This window comes from Neopelma chrysocephalum, unplaced genomic scaffold (assembly GCF_003984885.1).
Source record: "Neopelma chrysocephalum unplaced genomic scaffold, ASM398488v2 Primary Assembly neopelma1_26, whole genome shotgun sequence".
NCBI lineage: Eukaryota > Metazoa > Chordata > Aves > Passeriformes > Pipridae > Neopelma > Neopelma chrysocephalum.
The window spans coordinates 30,046,203-30,073,670 of NW_020897695.1; the positions used below are offsets into that span (position 1 = coordinate 30,046,203).

The window sequence follows — 27,468 nt, forward strand, 5'->3', positions numbered from 1 at the left end:
TCCTGTGAATACTTTCCAGTTTTATTCTGCTGCCATAACATAGTCACACAGAAGAATTGTAACAGATCATGCTCTGCATTCAAATCTTTTTTTTTAATAACATTTAAACAAATCTACTCAAAGAAAACATTCCCCGGTTCTTTATTTGAGGGAATAAATTAAACACAAAACACATACATGCTTGAAATAAATTTTAACATAGATATGAAAAAAATTTTGGGCAACATTAAAGAATGAAGTCTCAGAACCAGCCTGATGTTCTTATATATTTCAAGTGAATGTAAATTAAAATGGAACATACTTATTTTATTTACTCCTCAAAATTAAGTGTGGCACAACACAGTTTAAGTGCCCTGGCACCAAAATAACATCCAAATAATTAATAGACTAGACGATTGATTAAATTTATCATTTGTTATCTGTTTTTGTAATGCTGTAAGTATGCATCATCTAAAGCCAAATATGATGGTATTTGTTCATGTTCATGTCCATGTCCATCCCTCTTCTCTAGGATATAACATTTATCTACCTGCAAAGTTGCAGGTAGATTGAAAACCCCAAATACGAATTAAAAGGATGACATTAAGCACGTTCACACAAACTTTGGACTGTGGAAAAGGATGCTGAGCTAAACTTTCCAGACCATTCCTACCTGAAATGTGACATGTTTATATGTTAATAAGCTGACTGAAGTTTTGAACAAGGTCAGCTGAAGCAGCCATGGAATATAATGTTTTGGGCTTGTAGTAATAAGTTTTATTCCCACCACCAGAAGCTCCTCTGCTAATAATTTGTCATATATGGTAAAGAGGGAAAGAAACTTGGAACTCAAAACGTACATAGCTCTCAGTCTTTCCTAGTTATGCCATAAGGTGGCCTGTAATATATGAAATTAACAAAGTGCAAATGAGTACCAAAGGAAAAATTTGATGTCTGATTATCTTTTATCATCAGAGGGCTTTGTCTTGTTTCTTATAGCCTTTAAATTACAATTTAATACTTGGAAATGCTTTAAAACTGTACATACTAGCATTTATGTAGAGGGAAATTATGAAAAAATCCACTCTTCCTATTAATTCATATAACCCAGCTTTAAGAAGCAGAACAGAATATATATCTGAAAAACATCTAGTTATATAAACATCTTCACCTTGTAAATTACAGATTAAATAAAGGGGTTTTAACAATATCATAGCTACTCTAAAACCAAAACATTACGCATTTGAAAAGAAGAATTGCATTTATTCAGTAGGACCCTGGTGGTGATCAAAGCCAGGTTGGGTAAGGCCTTGAGCAACCTGGTTGTGTCAGAAGTGTCCTTGCCCATGGCAGGGTGGGTTGGGACTAGATGATCTTTAAGGTCCATTCCAACTCCTTTAACATTCTAGGATTCTATGATTTTTGTTAAGGTTGCCTGTTTTTTTCTAAGGATACAGCTTTATGGAAATAAGCACTGGAACTCAAAAGAAAAAAATAAATTGCTGTGTCATTTCTAAATGAAGAGATTAGAAAAACACAAAAGCCTATGCAGGAGAATGGGGGTGAATAGTATAAGTGCTTATGTTCATTTCAGAAATCATGAGGTCTGTATAACAGAAGTTATAGGGAAAGTATGAGGGAAGAGATCTAAACGTAGATTTTAATTTTTTTTCATTAATACTGTTTTACTGGAGCAGTATTACAACAGAGATCCTAATTGTATCTGTCTTATTTCTGTTAAAAAATATTTTCTTCCCTGTCCCATGGAAAAGCTACTAGATAGATGTTTAGCCTTTACTGAATTAGTCCCTCATGGTTTTTTAATAATATTCTAATAATATAAGAAAAAAAAACTTCAAGTCAAAGTGCAAGCCACCATCTTTCAGCCCTTCATAAAAGTGTTAATATTTTTCCTCATTCATCTTCACTTATTTTTTAATATAAAAGCTGAATGAGTTTAGTCCTTCACCCCCCACTGTACACTCAAATCAGTAGATCCTTCCTCTACTCAGCCCAAATGAATTTGGAAGTTTGTTTTCAAAATAATCATAGAAATACAATATTTTTAAGCTGTCCTGTTTCTACATGACCAGAAGCAATGAGCAAATCTAAACTACTAGCCTATTATTGTAACAAGAATTCCTCTGAATAAGTAGCAGAGAATATTTCAAAGTTTTTAAAAGTAATGTAAAAGTTAATTTGTCAAGTTTTATTTAGCTACAATAATCTTTCTATGATTGCACTGTAAACTGTTCCAGCTCATTTATTAAAGGAACAAACTTCATATTCCAAAGCCCACTCAGTGAAGCTAAGAATATGAAAAAATATTATAGAAAAGTTTATCGATTGCAAGTGGGAAAACTGATCATTGAGTTCCTTCCTACAATAATTCTAGAATTTTTCTAGGCTATTCAGGCTCTTGGAAGCCAGTATGAACTCCTATGAGCATAATCAACCTGAGAAGCACAGTTAGTGGAAAATTCCCATCATCATAACTAACTGCCAGCATTTTTAATGCTGTATGTAACTTAGTCTTGTTTCAGTCTGACCTTCTGAAATGAAGGTTCACAATAACATGACTTGAGCCGTACAGAAGAAGACTCTCGACGAAAGTCCTCTTACTTAAGCTGTGGTCAGGGATTCCAATGTCACTCCTGCTAGTAATAGCATAGCTGGAAAAAAGCCCCCAGCACTATGTATCATCAGGGCTTAAAAATGGAGTGGGAGGAGAAAGAGGAGAAGATGAAGATTTTATCTTCAGGTACCATATACTATTCAAGTACCACGTAGGAAAAAGGCAGTAATAGGAAACTTGAAGATAGTTTTACCCACAGAAAACAATTAAAAATATATCTATAAACACAAAATTTCAGTACTTAAAATGCTGCTATTTTGCTTGCTTCTCGAACCCCACTCAAGTAAGCTCCTGTAACTGTCTGAGGAAAGTGCCTATTTGTGGCCTGTATTTAAAAAAAAAAAAAAGAAAAAAGTTATTTGTTTCTAAAACTATTAGAATAGGATATTTATATACTACCTGTAGGTTAATGGTGTTGGTTAGCAAAACCATAAGAAGCTGCTTCCCGATAACCTTAATTGCCAGTAGCAAAGATACTTACCTCACCAGCAAAAAAAATTTTTCCTTGTATATCTTCAGCTATAATGTCATAAGCTTCCCCACTGCCCCCTGTTTTCACAAAGCTGTATGCCATCTGGAGCCAAGGGTCGTTGCTCCATCGAGTAACAAAAAACTTCACCGGGTCAGGAACCTCCTGCATAATCAACACAGAAGTTATGCACTGCAAAGAAAAGTTCGTAATTGCATAGCTTTTTCTCACAAACAGTTTCTTGTAATCTTTAGAGTATACAGTAGTATTAAGATACAGATTAGATTGCATTTGGGAATTAAATTCTGATTTTTTTTATTTTAGTACTAACCACAAAGACAATTTTTTTGCTAGACTTGCCTGATGCCTGAAACATCACAGCTGCACTGTTCTGAATGCAACAAATCTGCATATTGTATTATACCTAGAACTACACATAAGAAAAAAAAATTCACAAAATACATACATACTCTTGTAAACAAATAATACAGATAACATCATTCAATATGTTTATATGAATAACGGAAGTGATTTTTGTCTTGGTTAGGTATAATGCTTTGCTACTTCTAGCTTGTTACATCTCAAAATGCAGTCGTTTTGGAGATAATTTTATTCCAATAAGAAATAAGATAACTTATCTAAGATCGGGAAAAACTGTCTTGAGAACTAGGTTCAGGAGAAAACAAAGACCAGAAAGTCAGTGTCCATAGCTGAGCCACGACAGTAATACCGTGTATTCTTTGTCACATTGCAGCATGCAAATTCCACACAGTTCTGCCAAAAAGAACCTGAATAACACTTGTTAGAAGGCTTAGTCAGCTACTGCTGTGGTCGCCTCTGGAGGAACTCATGACAAATTAACAGAAGCACCTCTGGTTGCCTGTTGCAGAACATCTGGTATTGACAAATACTGTTACATTCAGGCAGCACATGAGAGACTAAAGTTCAAGCAATCTAGACAATGACTAGCCAAGTATGGCAAGTTTCACAGGCATCCCAGAAGAAGTTCTGGTACGCCCCTGCACGCCATTTTGTCTTTGAAAATCCTGCTGCATTGTTGACAGGTGACTGAAATTCGCAACTGCTATAAACCACAGAGACAGGCATCAAAATCACTCTTCTAGACCAGAGTGGCACCAAAACCAAAGACCCATTTGCTACATTCTCATGAGACCGAAATAGCAGGTATGTGGACTTTCATTGCACATGGTTCTAGTAACAACAAAGCCATTACCAAAAGTATGTTTTCTAGGAATAGTTTGAGTTTTCAGATGCTGAAGTTCCTCCAAGATCATTAATTCTAATATCTGAACCATCAGTAAAACTTGAGAGATCACTCCTGAACATTAACACAATCATTCCTTGGGATCTAACTGCTCTGTTTAAATTAACAGAAGCATTACTGTCTCTAGAGTAGAACGCAAATAACATTGCTAAGTGACAGTGTTATGCTTGCCCCAAATTTCTCTGATTTTCTTATTAGTTTTTATCCTAATGATGATCTGAGGGAAGGAAAAAAGGAAGAAATTTTTATCTACTGTTTTTTTACAATCAGGATGTAGGGCCCGTGCTGGATAACTTTGCCTATACCTACAGGTAAAATGTCAATGGTTTTCCTATACCATATGAAGTACTACATTTGAAAGCTTTCTGTCTGTTGGCAAGTTAATTATCTCTTAATAAGAGGCTTCTCTTACCTGCTCCTTAAACAGCTCTCTGAGTACAGTCATACACTGTTGCAGTACTTGTTGATCATCTAAATTCTTAATGGTTGCCACAGCATCTCCAGTGACCACTGACATTAAAATGCTTTCTTTGCCCTAAAAACAAGATCTTATTAGGTTATTAAGTATTTCTTGAAGAGTCTCTTTTAGTTGGTATTGCAAAGATATTTTCAGCTGCAAAGTAACTTTTGTTCTAGAGAAAGTGGGTTTGATTCCTTAGAATAAAGGGTGCATATTCTACAGTATTTATGCTCAAACTACTACATCTTCTGATATCTTGTTCACAGATCTGATACAGTCAGCCCCTTTTACAACTTACTGAATTAACTGAAAACTTCCTATCTGCCTATGTAAAGGCTATACCAAAAAAAAAAAAAAATTACATTTATAGTGTTATTCTTTGTGTGACCTCTTAAGCTCCAGTTCCTTGCCAAACTTCTACCTCAGCTGTACTCCATTTTCAAAAGGTGGTGACAAAGAGAATCTATTTAAATAATAGTTAGATATGTTTTGGATTAGGCCAATACTAAGTTCTTAAGAGCAGATTTTGGACCAAGAAATGAAAGGTCAAGCCTACTGACATTTTGTTCCACTTCAAGACATCTGCTACCATGCAGAAGTTTTAGAGGTGAAGTGGTGACTAGGAAGAGCACACAGGTTCTCAACCCCTTTAAAGAACTCTCCCTCTCGTTTATATAAGGCAATTCTTCTGTTACGTAACTTGATAACTAGCAGGAAATAGTTATTAAGGAAATTAAGAATTATGTCTAGTGTCTCTGGACAGCACCAGCACACTGAACCTCATGTAGAATGAGTTTAAAAGTACTGGAAAGAACTCATTCAAGCGAAGTTGTATGCAAGTACAAATAATGTAGTAACAGAGCATAATCTTCACAGGATAGTTTTGGAGTAAAACATAAGGTTATAAAATGGCCTTTTAATTGATGCCAAGTAGTAAGCAGCAGTTGTTGTAGAAGTATGTAAAGGTATAATATAAATGTGTGATGTGTCTGCTTGGAACTGGCAGGGAAGAGAAACATGATGTCAATGCACTAGTTTGAATTTGCTTTGAAATTCATGAGCTTGGGACTGAGCCTAGACCTCAGTTTCATACAAAACTTGATGTTTGTCTTTTCTTCTGCTATTGCTCATAGTCATTCAGGCTGTAAGTATTAGTAAGCTAGCATGATCTTTTTAACAGGCTTTTTAGTTGATTTAAATAAGGGAACAGAAGTCCTAAACGGGAAGTGAGTGGTAGACTTTTTCTCACATTGGTAGATCCATAGTAAGGTATTAGAGACTTGTTTTCAGGATAGTTAGAGAATGTACTTGCTTGTATATTACTTTGTATCCAAGCAATGGAAAACATTCCCATTTATTACAACAAAGTATCAATCAGCTTTTCCTTGATAAATAGCACTGCTTCCCCTGCTTCTAACAGTAGCAAAAGTGGAGGGAAGAAGAAAAATTTCGTTTTTCAGTAATTATTGCACCTAGAATCCAAAGTGAATTTCTGAAGGACTAACAGAAAATACAGCTAGCCTATCATACCTCTGGATCCATGTCATAGAAAACACTAAAGAGCCCACGTTGGCTAGAATTGGGTGGAACATGACCAAAAAAATCAGCTCCTTGAATTTTACTGTCCCAAAATCTGTAAGGAAACTGCAAGGCAATCTAGAAGGAGAGAGAGAAAGATAGAATTAAACCTTTTCATACCACAAAACTCATAATGGGGTATGGTATATGTTCTTCTAAATCTTTTTCCTTCCTGTTTCCACTCATTTAGAGACACACAGTTCTCTAAGTGGGTCTCAACAGAGAATACATGGGTCTGTCCTCCAAGGGATACAGGCAAAGAAAAAAATGCTAATCTCATAAATTGCAAATGCAGACGATCAAATTCACAATGGAATTCACTGGGTAAAATGCCCAAGAAACTCAGCAGATTTTTTTGCAAACCTAATGTAGTACTTAAGTAATCCCCATCCTGAGTTGGGAATTTCTGAATCTTGCCTTTAAATTTCAACTTTGCTATAAATCCTGTTTCTGACATTACTCTGTTACTGTTTTGTTCTAAGCACTTAGAACAACAGATCTTACTAAGGATCTTTTCAGGAAAGGCTGTGTTTTTGCACTGGGAAAGGGTAAGAGATTTTACACTGGTCAAATACACAACTTTCAGCATTCTTCACAAATAGTTTATGCATTTATTAGGTTAAAAAATAAACATATTATTGGAATTTTGGAAGATCCAAGACCAGTATGAAGGTTTGCTCAAAATTAGGCAGAAAGTGTTTAAGTCGTGAAATTATTCTGCAAACAATTTCTTTAAAAACACCATTAAGTTGGGAAGTCTTAGAAACAGAAATACATGTGATCTTTGATAATATTTTGCTCTTCTTGGCTACTGTATAAGAGTAAAAACAAATGCATAATAAATCCTGAAAAATACATTGCAAGAGCAACAGGGACAAAACAGCCAATGTTTCTATGAAAAGAAAACTAAAGATAATATGACATCACTTACCTTCTCAATGACTCCTGCTCCCAAACTATTAATGGCTTTAATTTTTTTTTCTGACAGTGGAGGATTAAACTGAATGGCATTTTTCTGAAGGAGGGCCAGTGGTACAGTCACTAATACCTGAAAGAAATAGCTACAATCACAACAATAGCAAAACCTGAACACTGCACTTAAGCCTCACAGCATCCTCTTAACTATCTTGGATTATTCTCGTAGGATGCAGCATAATAACCCACCAAACATTTCTAGATTAGTGTCTGGTGTTATTTCCCATTAATTGGAAACACATGCCTTACATTCAGGTGAGAACAGATCCCACAGTTCACCGATTTTAAGTCGTAGTCTGTTGAATTGCTTGTATCAGAGTGGCTAATCATGCTACTAATACTTCCTGTATCAATGTCAATTCCTGTCAATGGCTTTCAGATTAACAAAACTGTCTTTGTGAACGGAGAGAGAGATGGTCAGTGTTTTGGTTTGGTTTTAATTCCTTCACAGATCCCTTCTCTTGGAAATATGCTCAGTAACACTGTTGATGTCAATCCAACCTTTATCAAGTTTATATATAATTTTAAAAATTACTAAATGCTAGATTATGCATCATGAAGAAGGTGGGGATACAGGGAATAAAGGAAACTAAGATACATGGATTGTCAAATCCTGCATACCGAAGTGCAGATTTTAACAGGGCAGATTCACATGGTAAATGGGGTAAAGCTGAGCAGGGAATGCAACCAGATAAGAAAAATATCACTTTAAAAACCAGATAAAAATCTATTTGCTTCACATTTTTAGTATTAACTTTATAGTACTTAATTCTTCAAATTGGCTTGTACTCAAAAACTCAAGCATGTTCGCCAAAAATTAGGCTCTAGGACACCCAAATACAGGTCACTAGAATACATGAGTATTCACCTTTCAGTGGGGGCAAACTGGACTAAATAGTCTTCTGAGAGGGAAAAAAAAAAAAAAGACAAAAAGGGTATGTACTGTGTATTCCCTAAAATCCTTAATCTTGAAGGATATTGGATACCTTTTGTGTTGTCCACACTGTTCCATCTGCAGTAGTGACATGCACTTCTTCACCAGAATAGTCAATACTCTGTACCTATTGAAAGACACATAGAAAGATTATACTACAAAATGTATAAACACAATGCAAATTCCAACAAGAATAGCTAATATAGCACCAGTCTGCAAACTAGAAAGTAAGGAACTTCCAGTATTTCCAGAGAGATACTGAAAGACAAAAAATAGCCTCTATGGAAGCTGAAAAAGAAAAATCATCATGATTCTAACCTATAAGATCATCATATCATAGTATTTAAGTACTGACAGTCCTCTAAGAGGATTTCCAGAAATGCAGAAATTGTCCTCTTTTTTTTTTTCTTCCGAAGACAAATTGACATAATCACAGGCCCAGATTTGCCTGGTCCAAAAGAATATGTAGATATCACTAGGTGCTTCAAAGCAATTCAAGACAGGCACTGCTTCCAGACTCACTGGGAAATTCAGCCGGATATCCAGCCCTTCTGCCAACTTCTCAATTACAGTTGAATATCCCACAGTTAGAAGAGTGTGATCTCCAGCAAACTGGGCAAAAAATTCATTGTGGTCCCATGAGCGTGCAGATACCTGTGAACAGAACATAACTAGCTGTTGCTACTGGTGAGGGGACATGGCTACTAGCAAAAGTCCCACAGTTTAGAAGCCACCCTAGTCCCCTTTGCAAGTGGGAAAAGAAGTGTATCACCAGAATTTATGGCAATGCTGAAAAAATCAAATTGCTTATTTACCTAGTGCTACTATACAACACATGAATTGCTGGATTAAGAACAGTCATAACATGGGTTGGTCACTAGCAGGTAGTTTATAGTTCTGCTTGGAAGAGAAAACAAGGAAAGTAGTACAAAAATCCAGGTGGATTGCAGTGTATTTATTTCAGTTGCCTGTATCTAGCAAGGAAATCAGATTTTACAGCCTTAGGACTTCATATAAAAATGGAAATACCTTATTTCCGAACATGAAGGGGAAAACAAGACACAAAAAAACTCAATGGAATTTTTCTGTCACTTTGGAGATTCTTCCATTATAGCTTTCATTGGCCTTCTCCTCCAACCCCTGCAAACTTACAGGTAGCAAAACAGTGATATTTGCATTAAGCAATTACCACTTAGCAGTGAAAAGTCTGAAGCAATTCTCAAATTGCTACTCAAATGCAAATTCCTATCAGTGCAGTTGCATTTACTCCATAGTTTAATTTTAAAATTGAAGGTAAGACAGATCTTTCTTATTTCCCCTGAGTGCTCGTGGAGTATGAAAACTTGACATATCAAAATATTTTCCACTGACTGCCATGGTACAGCACTGTCTTGCAGATTTTTCTTAGGTTCTTATGGCTTTCTCGGTTCAGATAAGATTTGTGCATCTGCACGTATCAACCAGCTGTCCCACTGCCACAGTACAATTGACCCTAAATATCTTTAAATGTAGCAAAAGCACTGAGTAAATAATGCACTGCAAACAACATCATACTTTGGTATTTCCTGAAGCTGCTTGGTTAAAACCAAAGTCACGAGGAGAGCCAAGGATCACACAGCCAACAGAATATCTAGGAGTGGAGAACTGGGGCCCACCATCGGGGTGTTGGAACATTTCAGAAGTTAAATGCATTTATTCTCAAGATACCCAGCAGGGTAGATAAATACCTCAGTTTTTAAACATAGAACTGAGAAGCAGAAGTCACACACAACATCTGAGGAGGAGTAACTCTCCTGTGAATCCTACCACCCAGCATCTCGGCAAAATGCCCTACTCTGTACTAACCAACTACTCTCAACTTCTACATTAAAGAGAATTTTGCTGGAAGCACATCAAGAACTCCCATCAGATTACCTAAGGCAGTGCTGGAGTCAGTGTCTTAGTGCTTTTAAAGAACAGGTTAGGGATGTAGGAACAGTAGGGATAGCTGATTCTTCCTCTGGGGCCACGGAATGGATCAGGTGACTTCTCAATGTTACTTCCAACCCTACTTTCTATGGAGCTCAGCCACTTCAGAACGCAGCTGTCAAAACTCACCTGAGAGAGATTGCTGCCACAGGCATACTCCAAATTACTGAGATGGAACTGTAATACTTTTTCTTCCAGCTCACTGAACTGGATACCAGACTCCTGAATAAAGGCTTTATAGATCTCTTGTATTTTTTCTGTGAAAGAACATGTTTAAAATAAGAATATATCACAATTCATCGTAAGTCCTACTGCATTTCAACACACTATTCTGTGGATCAAAAGATTTTCAAGCTTATTGCTAATTTGTACCAAGATGTTTTTCTTCCCATAGAAATAAAAAAAAAACAAAACAAAACCAAAACCAAATGACAAAAAACCACCACCCACAAGATCTTTCCAGTGATAAAATACAACTTTGTTGTTTAATCACAGGTTTCCCTAGTAAAATCTTGTTCAAGAAGGAAACATACATAGCTTCAGGAAAAATAGAGGGTAAAATTACAGAGAAAAAAGAGAAAATGAAATATACTGTGCATCAGCACAGTTAAGCTAGCCAGTTGAGATAGAAGAGAAATTAACTGCTTAAGTATCATCAATATACAGTTAAGATATTTCAGGTAAAATACACTTTAAGATAATGGAGGATACTTGCAAATAAACCCTGATTAATTTTTACAAAATCAAAAGAGCTCAGAAATTGGATCTAGAGTTCACTGAAGAACATAGAAGTTGCTAATTCTGTCTTACAGAATCTGTGCTGAAGAGATTTGGGAGGCAGACATTTCTGAGCAAGTTTATTTTTTGCATGAGCTTGCACGCTCTAAGTGTAGTGGGAGGCGTTACCAATGGAGATGGGACTATTCTTGCCAGCAGAAGGCTTTGATCAGGCTCTTTTTTAGGCAGATTAGTCAAAAAGTATAAGAGTGACAGCTAGCTATGGCCTGCTTCAGCCAGAAGCAAGTCTTTTGAACTGCTAGGGCCTCTAATAATAATAATAATAATAATGGCCAGTCTTCGCAAACGAAGATTTTGGGAAAGGTCTTTTACCTTTCAAGCCTGCGCAATGGATTTTTTTTAGGTGAGACACAGCATGCGCTGAACTGAGCCCACCCTTTAATCCTAAGGTTCGTTCATCTGCTGGGGCCAAGCAAGCTTGGACAATGGCAGTGAGGTCCTCAGGATGTAGGTTTGTTTAGAGTGACCTTCTCATAGATGGATGGCCTCACAGGGCTAACGAGCTCCATCTGCCGGGGGGACCGGAAATCAAACCTGGGTCGCAGCGGTGAGAGTGCTGCATCCTAACCACTAGGCCACCAGGGGTCCCGCTAAGGCCTCTACTTGTATTGAAAAAAGCTCCATCATGAAAACAAGATACTACCTGAGAAGTCTCTGTTGGACTTAAGGTCAGATACACACATTGAAAAATGTGTGATGTAAGAGCCAGTTTAATATAAATACTATGAACTCAGCCAACATCTTCACTTTGCAATACATCTCCCACTTACCACCAAGAGGAACGTCTTGATGTTGGGTTTTATCTTTTCTCCACTCAGAGACGACATCTAGGATGGCATTGAAATGAAAGTCCATACGTTTATCAATAGTGGGATCTGTTATCCTTCCGCCTTCCTGGATCAAGTCACATTTCTCCCCTAGTTTGTGCATTTTAATGCCAAGCTTAAGAAAAAGACATTTTATTGCTTTTTTAAGGATGGAAAAACTACAGTGCCTATCCTGCTCAAAGTTATTTAAAGCAAGATGAATCCCTCAGATTTAAGTGATACCACTTAAAACAAATCCACAACTTTAAATAGTCAGATTAACTCTTGTTTTCCTAAAACTGGAATATCAACAATCCTTCTATCCGCTAATTGTTCACAAATCATTTTCTCCCACTTTTCCACTCTTTTCTTTATTGGGGATTCACAGAAACCTCCTCTCCAACTTTTCTATCAGGCTAGGGGCTAGTACAGAGATGCAGAGACTGGTAATCAAACATGATGAACCAGTCTCCTTTATTTCTACCTCAATTTATTGCCTAAATCACAATTAAAGTCAGTTCCTTTCTACAACTTCCTGGTGCCTGAGGCCTACACAGTTCCCTGAATTCAGGAACTGACAGGATATTGCTTGCTGGTTACCACTAATTTTATTAACAACCAAGCAAAGAAAGAAATTATTTGGAATTAAAGCTAATACCTTGCTTTGCTTGTCCAACTTGTATTGAACACAACAGAACTAAATCAGAATAAAAATGTTTTTATGTTCTACAGAGTCAGTCTGGAGAAAGTAGCTCGAACATAGTGCTAGTTTCTTCCTAGTGCCTTGTTACTTAGGGCATGCTCCAGGGTCTGTTACATATCCTCACATCTCTCTAGGCTGTGGGTCACCCCTGCAGATCTCAAGATACAGTTGTACTTCCAATGAAAGATGACATTAAATGATCACAAAAGGAGGAGTACCCAAAGTGTATTACAGAAGTCATTCCTCACCTAATAAATAAAACATGATCTTTTTAAAAATAAAAATAAAAATTTCCTCATGACACTATAGGGCACTAAACATTCAAAATGGCATGGGCTGGATTTGCACGCATCTCTGAACAAAGTCCATACTCAGCTTCCACTTGGAGAAATTCAGCTGTCTGCCTCAATAAAACCTAAACCAAACCAGCAAATAATAATAACTTTTAAAGAAACTGAACTTCAGCATGTTTGCATCAGTAGTTGTTAGGCATATTAATCTTAATTTGCATGGAATTCAACTAGAAATAACAAGGCAGAACAAAGGCAAGTCTGTCACAGAAGCAATAGCCTTCCACAGTAAAGCCTTTCTCAGCCCTAAGGAACTCTGCTGGGGATCTTTTACATTACTATCTCCAGAAAAAGGAAAAAAAGTGGTTCTGAAGCTGGTGCCACCTTGTTTTACTTTACATAATGTGCTTGAAACCATTCTACATCCCTTCTCCATTCCCAACTGTTATCAAAGATATAATAGCAACGTGGAGTTTACTTACAAGGCAGGACAGTGTTTAAATCATGTCACAAAAAAGGACTCCCACCCTTACCCAGCCAGCTGAACCTGGCTTTAACAACAGTTTTTCACTAGTGATAATGTATGACCACTGCAGAGAACCCACTTGCTCACACATTAGTGCCACTGGGTTGTTGACACATCCATTGACGATTTGTGCACCTCTTCCAACAGTAACTCCTGTGAATGTCTTATCATCCCACACTCGGCCACCAATTCTGTCTTTAGCTTCTAAGACAATGACCTATGGCAAAATGCAGCTTAGTAAATTGTAATATTTAATTATAATAAACATAGCTGTTCAACTCCAGAGCAAAGGAGAAAACAAAACACAAAAAACCCCTGAGCAATCCAGCAATGCCAATAATCTTAACACTTTATTTTCATTTGTGGATCCTTTGTAGTTAATTTATATATTTAAATTGTCTTTTAAGGGTTACCCTTTGGGATATACACATACAAAGATAACTGTTACTTTAGAAACAACCCTTCTTTTTAAAAAAGCTAAAGATCTATTCAGGAAATTTCAAAATTAGAGGTTAAGGCATGCTACAGGTTACTAAACACAATGATCTGGGTGCAGTGTCTCTATAAAATATATGCTGCATGCTTTGTTGAATTTTAGATACAAATAAATGCTGTTTTTAAACATCAGATTTACTCAGCAAACGCCCAGATTTTACAAATTAATTAGGATGCCCTATACATACATGTTTGTTACAAGAATGTAGGGGTTTTTTTCATTTTGATGAAGAATACTTTAAAAGCAGAAGAAGTCTGATTTTTTAAAGTAATGTACTCTAAAGCTTCTTACCTTAATTCCAAAGTTGTGCAGTTGTCGGGCTGCTGCTAATCCTGCTGCACCAGCCCCAACAATAATGACAGATTTCTAAAAAATATTAAAATATTTAAATAAATAAAAATAGTTAGAACTAAAATAGAAATTAGCATTTCACTTTCATTTCTCTTTTTGCTAACATTAAAAATATCTGTAGGTTTCAGAAGTCTAGGCTCTCTTGTCCTGTGAAGTAATCTGTGATAACTTTTAAAGATGACAGTACATTTAATATAGAAAAAAGATCAATGATAGCTTTGAAAATAGCTAAAAGTTTTTAAGGACTTCAAAAGAAGATGCCTCAGATTCTCTTAAGAGAAACAGATGAAGTTATCAGTAACAAAAGCAGCAAAATCTAACTGAAGATAACGGACAAGAATCACACTTACCTTGTAATGATTTCAGTCACAGACTGGGTTGACCAGTAAAAACCATCTTATAAATTAAAAACATATACAAATAGACTTTCTAAATGTAATCAACTTAGAATTTCTAGAAGGTGTTCCATTACAGAATACATTCATTTGATAAGTTTTGGGTGCTGTCAACCAAATTGCTAGTCATCAACATGTACCCTTTAATCTTAGTTCTTGCAAACCAACATGGAATAGGAGTTGCCTCATCTACGGGAGCAGAGGTGTATTACAGGGTTAAGCCACAAGAAGAACCTAAGGATATTGTGCATTTTTCACACAGTTCTCATCCATCTGAACAGCTCATGGGAAGCACAAATCCATAGGACTGAATTCCACAGATTTTAGTGGGAAAAAAATCCTTGTTGAGAAGAGTTTAATGTCTGTAGCTTCCATAACCATTGAAGGCATTGCCATGTGTTAGCTTTTAGATGTAATTTTACCTATCATTCCAGCCATTTAGGTAAATGAGAAAAAAATCCAGAACCAAAAAAGTATTATATATGCCATGTAGTTTTATAACATTAATAATGTAGGGATTATTACAGCAACTTACGTTGTGGTATTCCTTAGGAAGAAGGTACTGGTCAGGACCGACTGACAAAAGCCCTGTATTGATTAGCCCTTTCCTTGTCATAAAATGAAGTATCCTCTCCATTTCCTGTACACAGCGAATACGCACAAGCCCCCGAACAATGATATGATGGATACATTTTTGAGGGGTAAGAGCCTCCTGCAAAGAAGAAACAAAGAGTAGAAAATGTTGATGTTCTAATATTCCATTTTTTCACGTGTTTACATCATATTTAAACTGCAAAGCATGGTAAAAAAAATCATGATTCAGGCTTCTGAGAGCATTTCAAAATCTGGAAATTTCTTGCTAGCCAGCTTTACACAGCAAGGTAACAATTTATTGAGATTAACATGGAATAAAAACAAATGAGTCTACAAGATACTCCTGCAAACTCCATGGTGTGTTTCATTAGTACAGGAATGGTACTGAAATGGATTCCTGCTTGCAAAATTAATCTACCTGGTGGCAATGCTCACAATGGCATCCCAGTAAAATCCATTCCAAAATGGCATTCCAAGTAAAAAATAGATTAATATCCAAAACCTTCACATAAATGCAGACATCCATACCAGAAAGCTGTGGTATGTGAAACGTCAGCAGTCCTACTGAAGACAGTGTCATAGAATTAGCCTAAGTAAAAAGACAATCACCTGTCCAACAGTCAGGTGAAAAAAAAAATCATAAAGCACCCACAAAACACTGTTTAGAAGTGCTTAAGCATCTCTTTAAAAAGTTAGACAGCTGGGCAGACACAGTAGAGTTTTAATACTTTAAAAACTTTTGTATTTTACTGCAAAAGGATCTTCTATGCATTAAATAAAAAACAAACAAACAAACCAAACCAAACAAACAAATATAACACCTCAACCCCAAATTCCCCCAGAAAACAGCCAATCTTAGAATGGATTCTCAAAGAATCCAGGAGACATCTAAGAAGAGAGTTCACATCCCAGAAAAGCTGCTATTATTTTTAAACAAACAAATTAACTGTCAGCATCTCTTACCTTGCAGTTCGTGTACCACAGAGCCAAAATCAAGTTTCTCAGCGCCAAGTACATGGTAGGGTCTCGTGAATATTCTGGGAACTCATAGAGCTCATCCAGTTCCATGACATCCGGCCTCACACAAAGTGCTTTCCCGCATTCATTGGGTTGGTAAAAAGGCTGGAAATACTTGTTCATGCCTGCAACTGAATAAGGACACACCAGGAGCTAGTTATATTCCATCATATCTTCATTATATTCTTTTCCCTCTAAGATGATCCATTGACCTCACGCAGATAAACAAGTAGGGAAGCTTTCCAGCCTCTAGCCACCTCCAGAATGATATAATTTATATTGCTCTCCTCTCTCCTGCCCTCTAGGCTGTGCAGCATTAATTATTGTCCTGCTGCTTGATGGGTACACCTTGGACCTATCAGAGCTGTTTTGTCAAAGAACAGTATGTGCATTCCAATGCCAAGAAGAGTCCAACAACGAACAGGACCTAAATTCAAGTCTGAGGTCTTCCATCACCGTACAGGCTCAGGCAGCATTCTGAACTCCTTTCTTCTTCAACTCTCAATACCGCCCAGAGTGGATAGTGACTCTGAAAGTTACTTAAAAGTAATCATTTCCATGTGTAGCTTTGGTAGCTCTGTAAAATGAAGTTTTCTGCTAAGCAGATAAATATCTGTTGAACAGATGAACTGATTTATTTTGAGCCCCTAAGGAGAGCAAAGCCTGCTAAGACAACACAGAAGCTAAACTTCCCTCAAAGCACTCTCTCTGAGATGAGTATGGGAATCCTGAATTACCTTTCTCCTTACCTGACCTATTCTGCAAATCCGTACTCCCAAGTTGTCACTCTCAGAGCTGTCACTAGCAAAAAAAAATAGCCTAAACAGAATCTGAGTGCCTTAAGAAATCAAATCCTTTTTTCCAAAGCCCCAAAGATCCACAATATCAAAACTAGCAGAATCTTGGGGTTTTTTTCGTAAATCTTCATTTCCTTAAGAACACAAACAGTCTTTAAGTACTCAAATGTTAATTTCTTGTTTCTATAAACAAATTACAGGTGGTACACAAAAAGACTTTGCAGTCTATGCTTACTCCCTAAAGAAATGCCATAGGAAATGTATTACCTTTGTATTAGAAATTAGTAAATGGCATCAAAGAAATACAGAGGGAATCACACAGAGTGTGTATATTAGTGCCAAGAACAGAATCAGTATTCTGAATCAGGAGAATTATGTGCCTTATGAACTCAGCTATATGGCAAAATTTATCACACCTATTTAAGCAACAGAGCCCTGCAGATGGCCCTTACCAGTCAAATTAGGCACGCTCTTTAAGTGCTCTAACTTCACAAGGTTGGATTCACCAGGTAACCGATTAGTGCTGGTACAGGATGGACTCATGCCCACGCAGTCTGGATAATATGCAGCTAGAAAGGGAGCTGCCACACTGTCTTTCAGCAAAGGAGGGAGTATGAGCATGGAGTACCACCAATGGTCTGAAACTTCAGCCACTCTCTGGCCAAGCGGAGAAGTGAAGGAAAGAGGGGAGAAGAGAACATGTCAGTACTTTGAAAACGTTGGAAAATGAACCATTCTCCCCCCTCCCTCCAAAACTGAGACCAAAAAGCACTAGAAGTACCAATCTCAGAATTGCAAGTCATAAAGACATTTTCTCTCCCTCTTTCCCCTTCCTCAGCCTGACACAGAAAACCTCTAGTATTGATCTCTTCCTCAGAAACGGAGCTGAAACTTCACAAACTCCACACCCATGTGGAAAGCAAACAGATGACACATGCCATAACACATCTATGCCTTATGCCTTTTATAAAACATTTGCAGTCATTTATGCATCCAGAAATCTGAACTTAGAAAAGTCTACACTAACTGACCAATTTAATTTAGATTCTGTTATCCCCATCAAAGACCTTTTAAGACCCTAAGAAACACTATTGATTCAGCCTTAACTTACAAGTAAACATGCATTAAGGACACAAAGCCAGAAAGCTTCGACAAGAGTCAGCAATAAGCCTGAATACGTTCCCTGGGATAGAGGTACCTCGAGTACACTTGTCAACATTGGCTTATTGAACATCAGATCACATGAAATCTGAAATGCAGGGTTACATGATCATAAACCCCTTGAAACACCAACATACATCTTGTATGTACATTTTGTTTTACGAGGGAGAGGAGAAAACATGTTTAGATGCTCTCATGCAGTATTCAAAAAGAGGAGACTAGCTTGACTAAAGACAGAAACCACCTGAAAGACAAGGAAATTTTACGATGAGGAAATTTATTTGAAAGCTGGCAACTGAATACTGTTTTGCCTGATCAAAAATGAGAATTAGGAGTAAACCTTGAAACACAGGCCACAACTCAAAGACACCATGAACCACTTGAAAGCTAGTTGGTATGGTGAGGAAAAAGAGGAAAAAAACGAGAAAGTAGAAAGACCTAGGCTCTGTTGCAAAGAGTGTCTGACAGTTTCCTGAGCAAAATGCATAAATACTGACATAATTGGCCAAAAGACAAAAAAAAAAAAAAAGAAAAGAAATATGCCGTGCTATAGGATTGAGTTCATATTCTAAGACAAATGAGGAGGACAGCCACTACTCACCAAGTCCTCAGGCATGGAACATTGGTCTGAACCCTCAGTCTGAAAGAAAAGTGAATGGTATCAGAGCTTTTCTTAAGCTGTACAGCAAAAATTAAATATAAACCAAAGTAATTTTCTATGACATAATTCTTTAAACTAAAAAAAAGTGTTAGTGTGAGCCTTCTGTAGCAGAGTTGATTGTAAACAAAAAAATAGTAGAGAAACATATGCATTAAAAACACAACACACCACAAAGCAAAAGCACCAAAGAAAATGTTTCTCATTTTTAAAGTTGGTTTCTACTGATCAGACATTAAAATATACATTCTATTCCATAAAATGGGGTGGAACACCGAAACAAACAAATTAAGAAAAAAATACAGACTTTTATAGAAAAATTCTCAAAATATCCCACATTTTCCAGTGACTCTTCCAGTACAGACTACAGAAGAGAGTTTCTCATTTATTTAAAGACTATCTTCATAACAGAGTTTCAAGATTAAATGCTGACCCTTCAGATTTTCACATAGTCAGTATCTTCAGGTTATGTTCTTTCATGCTATAAGTGCCATATAGATTCTATGGCACTTTAAGGACTCTTTAAAAACTCTTTCAAATTTCAGGAGTTACCTTCATGGCAAAGCTGAAACTTCTCATGTAAAGCCCATGACAGACTTGATAGAAATTAAGAAAAGCTCACTGAGCTTTTCAAATGCTTTCCTCAGTAACGAAGAAAGGCCAAACATAACTGAAATGAACATTTTGGTGTATGTCTATTTTGTACATTCTGATAATCTTTCCATAGCTTCAGAATGAAGGATTTTACAATTAACTGTGCAGACAAAGATATTTCAGATACTTTTTTCTTGACACTTCCAGTCAGAAAAGTCCAAACAGCATGTAGGCCTGTCACCGCGCAGCTCTCCAGGCCATCAGACTATCATTTTGACATTACAGACATCAAGCAGCAAACAAGAAGAAATCAATTTCTGCAAACAAGAAATACCAACTTGTTGTTATGTTTCAATATGAGCAAAACTGTTCTGTGTTACCTTGGTGGAATTGTTCAGTTTCATACCACATCTGTATGTTTTTGCTATTTGTGGTGTCAGCTGAATTTCCTTTGTCAGCTGACGCCATTTACCACAGTCTGGCTTTGTGCACTGCACCTACAAGTCAAGAAACAAACATGTTTGTACTTGTTGCTGTCTGATTACAAATAAGATTAATGCAACCAGTTAGGAAAAAGTAAGACATTAGAAAGTTGTCAAATATAACTGTTAAATTCATTCTCCTGTAGTCATCAGGTCATAAGTAAGGCATTTGATATACAGAAATCTTGTGCCCATCTCCAGCAAGACTGAATTTCTGCACAGAACCTAAGGCCAAAATTGATTCAATGCCCAGTTACTATGGTTTTCAGTGGACTTTGCAAATATTACTTCAAAAACATATTCTTCACCACTTAAAGAAAAAACCAACCAAACAAAAAACTAAATAAAATACCCCTACCACCAAACTTCTTTCCATTCCCATCTTTCTTCTTCTGCTCTTTTTACCCAGGAAATACAAAATCTGTTTTTGAAGTCTTTCACACTCACACTTTCCCACAGCTGGTATGCTCCCTTTCTCTGCCAAATCTTATTCTACCTGAACATCACACATCATAGCTGCTACTTCACAGAAAAGTAACAGAAGGTTGGTCTTTGTGAGGTGTGGAAAAACTCTCCAACAGTGGAGGAGCTGATCAGAATTATTATCTTGAGCTTTTCCACAGTCCTCTAATACTAGAAAAAAACCCATAAAAATTCAGTTGACCTGCTGGTTGAACAGCAGAATACAAGAAACACATCAGAACATCACATTTTTATTAAATAAATCACCTTTTTCTTACCCAGTAAGGAAGCTGTTGATCAGCCATAAAGGCTTTTGGACTGGGCTCACTTTTACCATTACTTGTCCAAATCCTTTTCCAGGCAGTGTATTTATCATAACCATCTTTATGGCTAAGAGAAAAGAAAACAGCAAGCAGTCAGAAAATTGAATGTCTAGTTCACTTCGAGCAATAGCAGTTATTCTAAAATTGAACATTTTAAAAAGGACAGAGAAATAAGGCTGCAGAGAATACTGTATTTTTCCTGTTAAAAAATGAGAAAGTCATGGTTCTTATGATAGCAATAAATTGCATCCTGACCATTATGTCCTCTTGCTTATGAACACACTTCCTTGTATCTAAGGCCTGGACTGAGTGATGGGTACTGCTGAGCACATAAGCACACAAACATAATAACTTAGGCTGGATGTAACACCCACTCAAACAGGAAGGAGCGAGAAGCTGAAAGCATTCCGTGAGCCTGACAAGAGTCTTCATGGTTACTGAACTGCAAGAGTTAAATCTCCTTGCTGATTTGATGTTACAGAGAGGCAAGGTCTCCTGAACTCACATTATAAAGTTAGTTTGCTTTACAAAGGAAAATAGATTTAGTTAAAACTGTTCTCATAATTTAATATTTTCTAACACTGTTTTTTAAAAAGACAAAAGCTTCAGAACAACTGCACATACAAACCAGCCTGCCTAAACCAACCAGTTTTGTTCACGCTGCTCTGTTTCAGTTGATTAGTCCATACAATACCTGCAGTTTCAGCACCAATATCTAAGCCTCACTCTGACTAAAGCAAGCACAGAAAACAAGTCTTTGTATTATATCTATGTACATGATGTTTCAACAGTTGTAACATCTGCCAAATTTTAATAAGCTCTGAAAAGATACAACCTGAATTGGCAAATCTACCTTCGGTAATAGTGGTCAAAACATTCATTGCAGAAGTGTTCCCCACAGGAAAGATGATACCATCTAGATGTATACCCATTTTTAGCACATCTGTAATGCAGGAGACATAAAAATAGCTTTACAATACATTTAGAAAAAAAATCTATTGACAGTAGCACATTCTAAAACATGAACAAAATATTCAGAACAAGCCAGGGCTTTATGTTACATTCATGAAGGCTGACTTGCATAAAGCACTACAGTCATACAAATAACAATAAGGTAATTTCAATTGTCTCAAACATTTCCAGTTTCCAAACTAAGCAACACCAGATGCAAAGGAGGCAACATGTACACAATGTGCAGTTATATAGCTGGCCTGGCTTCCAGCAGCCTCCCTCTAACAATGGTCAGCTGAGCCTGTCTTTAGTACCCTTTAAGCAGGCGTTTCCTGAACATGAAATATGTTTGCTCTTAGAGTTGATATGTGCTGTGACACACAAAGTGTTTTGCAAACGTATAAGACGACAAAGTCTCTCTCACAAGAACTTACAGTTCCTTTACTTTGTTCCATTTAGTTCTAACATTAGTGCAGGGGTGGGAGGGATCATTTAAATTACCATTTTTCTTGTACATGTGATCAATTGATTCATAAGTCATTACAACGTTCTGTCCCCAGAACAACTGACAAAACCATGAAGTCAAATCTGAACACAGAACAGATGTTGCCTATTATTTTCTCATGACCGAGTTGTGATTTCAACCCAGTGAGAGAAAACCCTGATGAAGGAGTTAAACATTCTGGGCATTTGTTGTGTATTACTCTCAAAAAGAAATATCCATTACAAATGTCATATTCATCAGACAATGCAATTGTTCTTCCCTCAGAAAACTCTCATTAAACCCAATGAAACAGTTCAAGATAAATGCACAACGTAAAAAGCAGTGACCTAAGCTACTAACTGAAACAGCCATGAAATGATTTCATCTCAAATAAAAAATGTTGAAAGTATGTACTTGGGGGGGATGGGAGGGGTGAAAATCAAAATATTAAAATAACAATTCAAAAAGATGAGTAAGCAGTATCTATTGTTTCCTAAACAAAAACAGTACTATCACCAATGCTGATCTCACAGGTGCTCAGTTCCTGACAACTCTCTTACGCAACTGCCAAAGCACTTGGCTTCCTTCTGACAACATCCAGAATACATGGACCTCCTGCCGCCAAAGAACAATCCACTTATATATCTAAATGAAGCACCAAATTAGTTTTATTTATTTTCCAATGCTATAAAGAAGGAAAGTTTGTCTCAATTAACCAGAGAGGGAGGAGTGCTACATAATTACAGTCTGTGTAGCATATAACGAGGTCTAACACATTGCCTATTATAGATACACCTTGCCAGTATCATGCACTCAGAACTGCCAGGGTTAGAATGCAAAAGCACTTGTGCAAGTACAGAGAAAGCCACAGAACTCGAGAACAAAATGTTCAGATAAATATGACTGTCTCTCTCAAGACCTAAAATTTCAAGACCAGAATCTCACCTCAGACTGCAAAGCATTCCAACAAAACAAGTGGTAAAGACTTTCTGCAGTAAATGAGGGTTTCATTTTCCATTTTGAAAGCAAGTTTAGCTTCCTCAGCTTACACTAATGCTGTCACTTTCACAAAAGCAAGGCATGTTCCAGAAGACACCATTAATAACATAAGTAAGCACATCCTAAAGATATTCTATATCTGAATTAGCAACTTGCCCAGTAGAAAGTCATCCACAACAGGAATAACTTGTGACACTTTCCTGTCATCTTAAGACTCCTATTAATAGTATCTTTCAATTCTCCCTCTACATTTAGAAATGAAGGAATGTTTCAGAATACAGTTAGAACCCTAAACTTCAGCTGCAAGTTTAGAAAGTCCATGAGAAATGCAAGTAAAAAGAAATAAACCTTTCAGCCGCACTGGCAAAGCAAACAGGACATGTTGCAGTGCATCCAGCTTTTTCACACTTTCTATATTTCTTCTCTGATGCTTCATCATCATCATCTGCTGCTGCTTCAGCCGCTTTTTTCTTCACCTAATAAAGAATAGCTGAAATCTGACCAGAAATTACACAAATACATCTTCTACAAAGTGGCGTTCAGACAGTTTTTCAGCTTGTGAGTGGCAACCAACAGTTAAATGAAATGAAAATCTTTGTATCCATTGTGAAATAGCTGCAGCATGAAACAGCTGTCAAATTAGGTCAGTTTTTTCCTACCAAAAAAAATCACAAAAAAGCAAGCCACAAACCCACAGCAAGACTGGAAATATCATTTAAAGCTAAAAATGTCTTGCCTTAGTCTAATTGATGCCATTAAAGAAATTATAAGCAAAAATTGCAGTTTAAATTGTATTTTAAGCTCCATCACGTGCTAATGAGTCAAGCCTAATGCATTCGTTCTATTTCTCCTTCAGAAAATCTCCTCTTTGCATACTTATTGATATTAATTAGTGGCAATCCTATCTGTGCCTCAAATAAAATATTATAGTAGGCTTAGGGCATTTTTTTTGATACAAAACTGTATACCAGATGTCTCTTCTGGGCCTCAAAGGTACTGTGTGTTGTGTTGTTTTAGGCCTCTGTCTGGATGGGCAGACAGCTTTTTCTGACTGTACAGAAATCTGTGATTGTATTTTTAATGTATTGAGCATTAACAGGCTACACTGAGTATTTATCTTTCCTGAATATTGTTCACAAAATGAGACGCTTTGCCTGCTTATTCACAGAATTACCTCGTTCTCCCTCTCTGTGGGTAAGTTCTCTAAGAACTAACTTACCTACAATGAAGCCTGCTTTCTTTATGAATGTCAACAGAAAATAAAAAATAGCAAAGTACAAACCCACATGTTTTTGAATTATTATAAATACCTGTCTTCCAGAACTCCTCACAGGAAGATTGTCTGGAGACTGATCTGAAGAACATGCCTTTTTTTTTGTTCGTACCCTTCCAGTTGACATTGTATTGTTAGATCTGAAAAAAGTAGGCAGTAGTTAATAAAAAAGATTAAATTGCTTTGTTTTGAAGAGCTGTCTAATCACCTGGGCAGTACATTCACTTATAACACTACTTTTGACAGAGTTACCTAGGTAAGAATCTGTTCAGCTTGACTATTAATTCAGGAGGAAAATGAGAATGAGGCATTACGGGAAAGGAACAATACTACTATTTTAAACTAAATTCGGAGTTAAGATTAGATCTGTGAGTACATCTTGACAGGCTGTTCCAGATCAGCATATCCTGGATTTCAGTAATCCGATTTGCATTACATGAAGACCTGGACTGGAATTGGGGTTGGCAAAGTGAACAGACATCACTTCAATGCTGGTGTAAGCATTCCAATACCACTCAGAGCAACACTCGTCCTGCTAACTACTAGTTTATTGGTAGCAAGAGATTTGCACTCTAAAGCTCTTTTCCAAACAGTGTACTGAAGAGACGTTTAATACCAGATGAACAACCTGTTCCAAGACTTGCACATGAAGTGCAAGTACCTCCTATGAAAGTACATCAGAATTTAAAGTCTAAACTGCAGTTGCATTGAAGCTTCAGGTGACTGGAATGTGTACTATAGAAGAAAATAAAAGATTTATGGCACGAGAGCGCTCTGTGGTTGTCTTTGACTGCATTGGTAGGAATGCAAAAAAGACCACAGTTTACCATATAAACTGGAAAGCATAGAGTGTGAGAAAGTATGCAGCAGAAATATGAAAGCATATTTAAAATGGTATTATCAAAGGCATTCTTTTCACAGGGAGTAAAGCACAAATAAAGAGAGCCTAGCGGAAGAATTAAATCTACGAGTGCTCTACCACATACAGAAAGGAAGTGGAAATAAATCCCTTGTACAACAGCACTGAATCTTGAATGTTATCTTGTTGTATTAGGGATCTGTTTGTAATTATGTTTCATTTTTATATACACATATATATATGATACTTCTCAATTCTCCCTGTTTCAGGCTGCATTTTCCTTATTTAAGCTGTTAGTGATGGACACAGCAGTGGTATCTTTGTTCAGAAATTCTGTTCAAAGTAAAGGTAACAGGAGGAGAAAATGGGAATTTTCACAAAATTTCAAATTAAGCTGATGCAGATCAAGTAAACTGGTGCTTCATTTGCTTCTCGAAATAGAAGAAATTATTTGGGGAAACAAGAGAAATCACATGATATCCACTTAAAGTGGATATATTTCACATCAGTAAAAAATTAGTTCAGACAACCCAATATAAAAATAAACTTTTTTTTTTGCATACACCTCTTCCAATTATAACTCAGTAGAGTGAGAAAAAAAAAACAACTAAGTCAACCTTTTTTACCTAAGAAAAAAAAAAGCATCACTTCACCATAACTTACCACTGTGTGGGAGTGGATGGGGTTGGAGAATGGAGAAAAGAAAACCAACCAGTTTCATTTACATGAGATTTCCCTAAACTGCTGTGTAACACCCCAGAAAATGGTAGCTTTTTTTCCCCTAAAGCTTCCCTTCTGGATCAGTGGCACAAAGTATCTGTCTGTATCACCTCAGCTTCTGACTGTAGATAGTCATTCCGACATGACTGTCCTTACAGTTGGATGCTACAAACTACCTCAGCACTGAGCAAGGCACCAGGTGACTCATTTTGGTGGCCAGCAGGTGATTACAGTCTGACGCTGCTGCCAGGCCCTGTATCCAAGAAGGTAAAATAACATGCAGCTGTTTCACTGCATATAAGGGGATTAGAAAAGATAGCACTTATCAATCACTAATAAGTTTGGTAAAAATATTTCACATTGAGAAGCCTCTCATTTTGAAGGGCAGAGGCCAGTTGTACAGAATCATAGACATATTTTTCTGTAAGTACTGTGGGAGGGGGAGGCAGAAGGTGGGGAGAAAGGGAGAAAAAGAGATGAGCTTAAGGCCATTACTTGCAGCTGTATGCCGCTTCGTCCCCACTTTCTCTCACAAACCAAACAACACCCCCAGAAGAACCCCAAAATTTTTAGAGAACAAGTAAATGTGACAGTGTACTAAGCTTTACATGACTCTGCATCCTATCCTACAGACGTTATCTTACTGGCAGAAAAAATAAGCCCTTTAAAAGGAGAGAGAGATGCATAATACACTGTCACATTTGATAATGTTTCATCCATTCGTAATGCATGGCTTATACTGGGAAGCTTTGTGGGCTTTACCTGCACAGTTGACAGCAAGTTTGTCTTTGGGGAAGAAAAAAAAAATTAAAAAAAAAAAAAAGAAACCACACACGTTGACAGAGAGAGAGAGGAAGCGAGAGCAGCCCGATTAACAAGGGCAGGGGGGACCGCGAAGCACGTACATCTCTCAAACTCAGCCCCGAGTAAAGCGCCGGCGCCCAGCCCCGCGGCCGCGGGTGACAGCGCCCGCCCCCGTCCCGGACCGCGCTGTGACAGCTGGCGGCGGGAGCGGGGTCCCCAGGGGAGCCCCGGGGCAGGGCTGTCATCGGGGCAGGCGGGGCGGTCCCTGGGGGTGCCGGCCGGCGGCGGGGCGGGCGCTGCGGCCGGAGCCTGGCACTCACCTCGGGGCCGGGTCGCTCGGGGGCCGGAGACCACATCCACGCGTGTCCGCGCCGCCTCCTGCTAGAGCTGCAGCGGGGGCAAGAAGGGTGGAGAAGAGGGAAGGAAGGGAGGGAGGGAAAGAGAGTAAGGGAGAAGCGGGGAGGTGAGGGCGGGGGCAGCGCTCGCACCTGCCCCGCCGCCCCGAGGAGGGGGCAGGCGGCGCTGCGGTGGGCGCTGCAGCTGAGGGAGGGAGTCACTCACCGCCGCCGCCATCCCTAGCGCCATCCTCCTCCTCCCCGGTGCCGTGCACCCTCAGCCCGCCTCCTCCTACCGCCGCTTCCG

At 37.7% G+C, this 27,468-nt stretch overlaps 1 protein-coding gene across 2 annotated transcripts; it reads right to left on the reverse strand.

Moving 5' to 3' along the window:
- On the reverse strand, positions 1-27,468 carry KDM1B (lysine demethylase 1B). 2 transcript variants are annotated; one of them, XM_027676057.1, is made up of 22 exons: positions 27,388-27,460; positions 27,147-27,213; positions 24,481-24,583; positions 23,519-23,646; positions 21,590-21,679; positions 20,692-20,803; positions 19,850-19,966; positions 18,819-18,857; positions 17,509-17,713; positions 16,206-16,390; positions 15,184-15,360; positions 14,194-14,268; positions 13,486-13,623; positions 11,852-12,023; positions 10,413-10,540; positions 8,838-8,969; positions 8,368-8,442; positions 7,338-7,454; positions 6,359-6,484; positions 4,781-4,903; positions 3,096-3,248; positions 1-2,939 (listed from the first exon to the last, which is right to left on the reverse strand). In XM_027676057.1, the coding sequence occupies exons 3-22, from the start codon at positions 24,568-24,570 to the stop codon at positions 2,856-2,858; spliced, it is 2,466 nt and encodes an 821-aa protein (XP_027531858.1). In that variant the 5' UTR covers positions 24,571-24,583; positions 27,147-27,213; positions 27,388-27,460; the 3' UTR covers positions 1-2,855. The 2 variants fall into 2 exon arrangements, with proteins under 2 accessions (XP_027531858.1, XP_027531857.1); XM_027676056.1 differs by lacking the exon at positions 27,147-27,213 and having other exon boundaries at positions 27,388-27,468.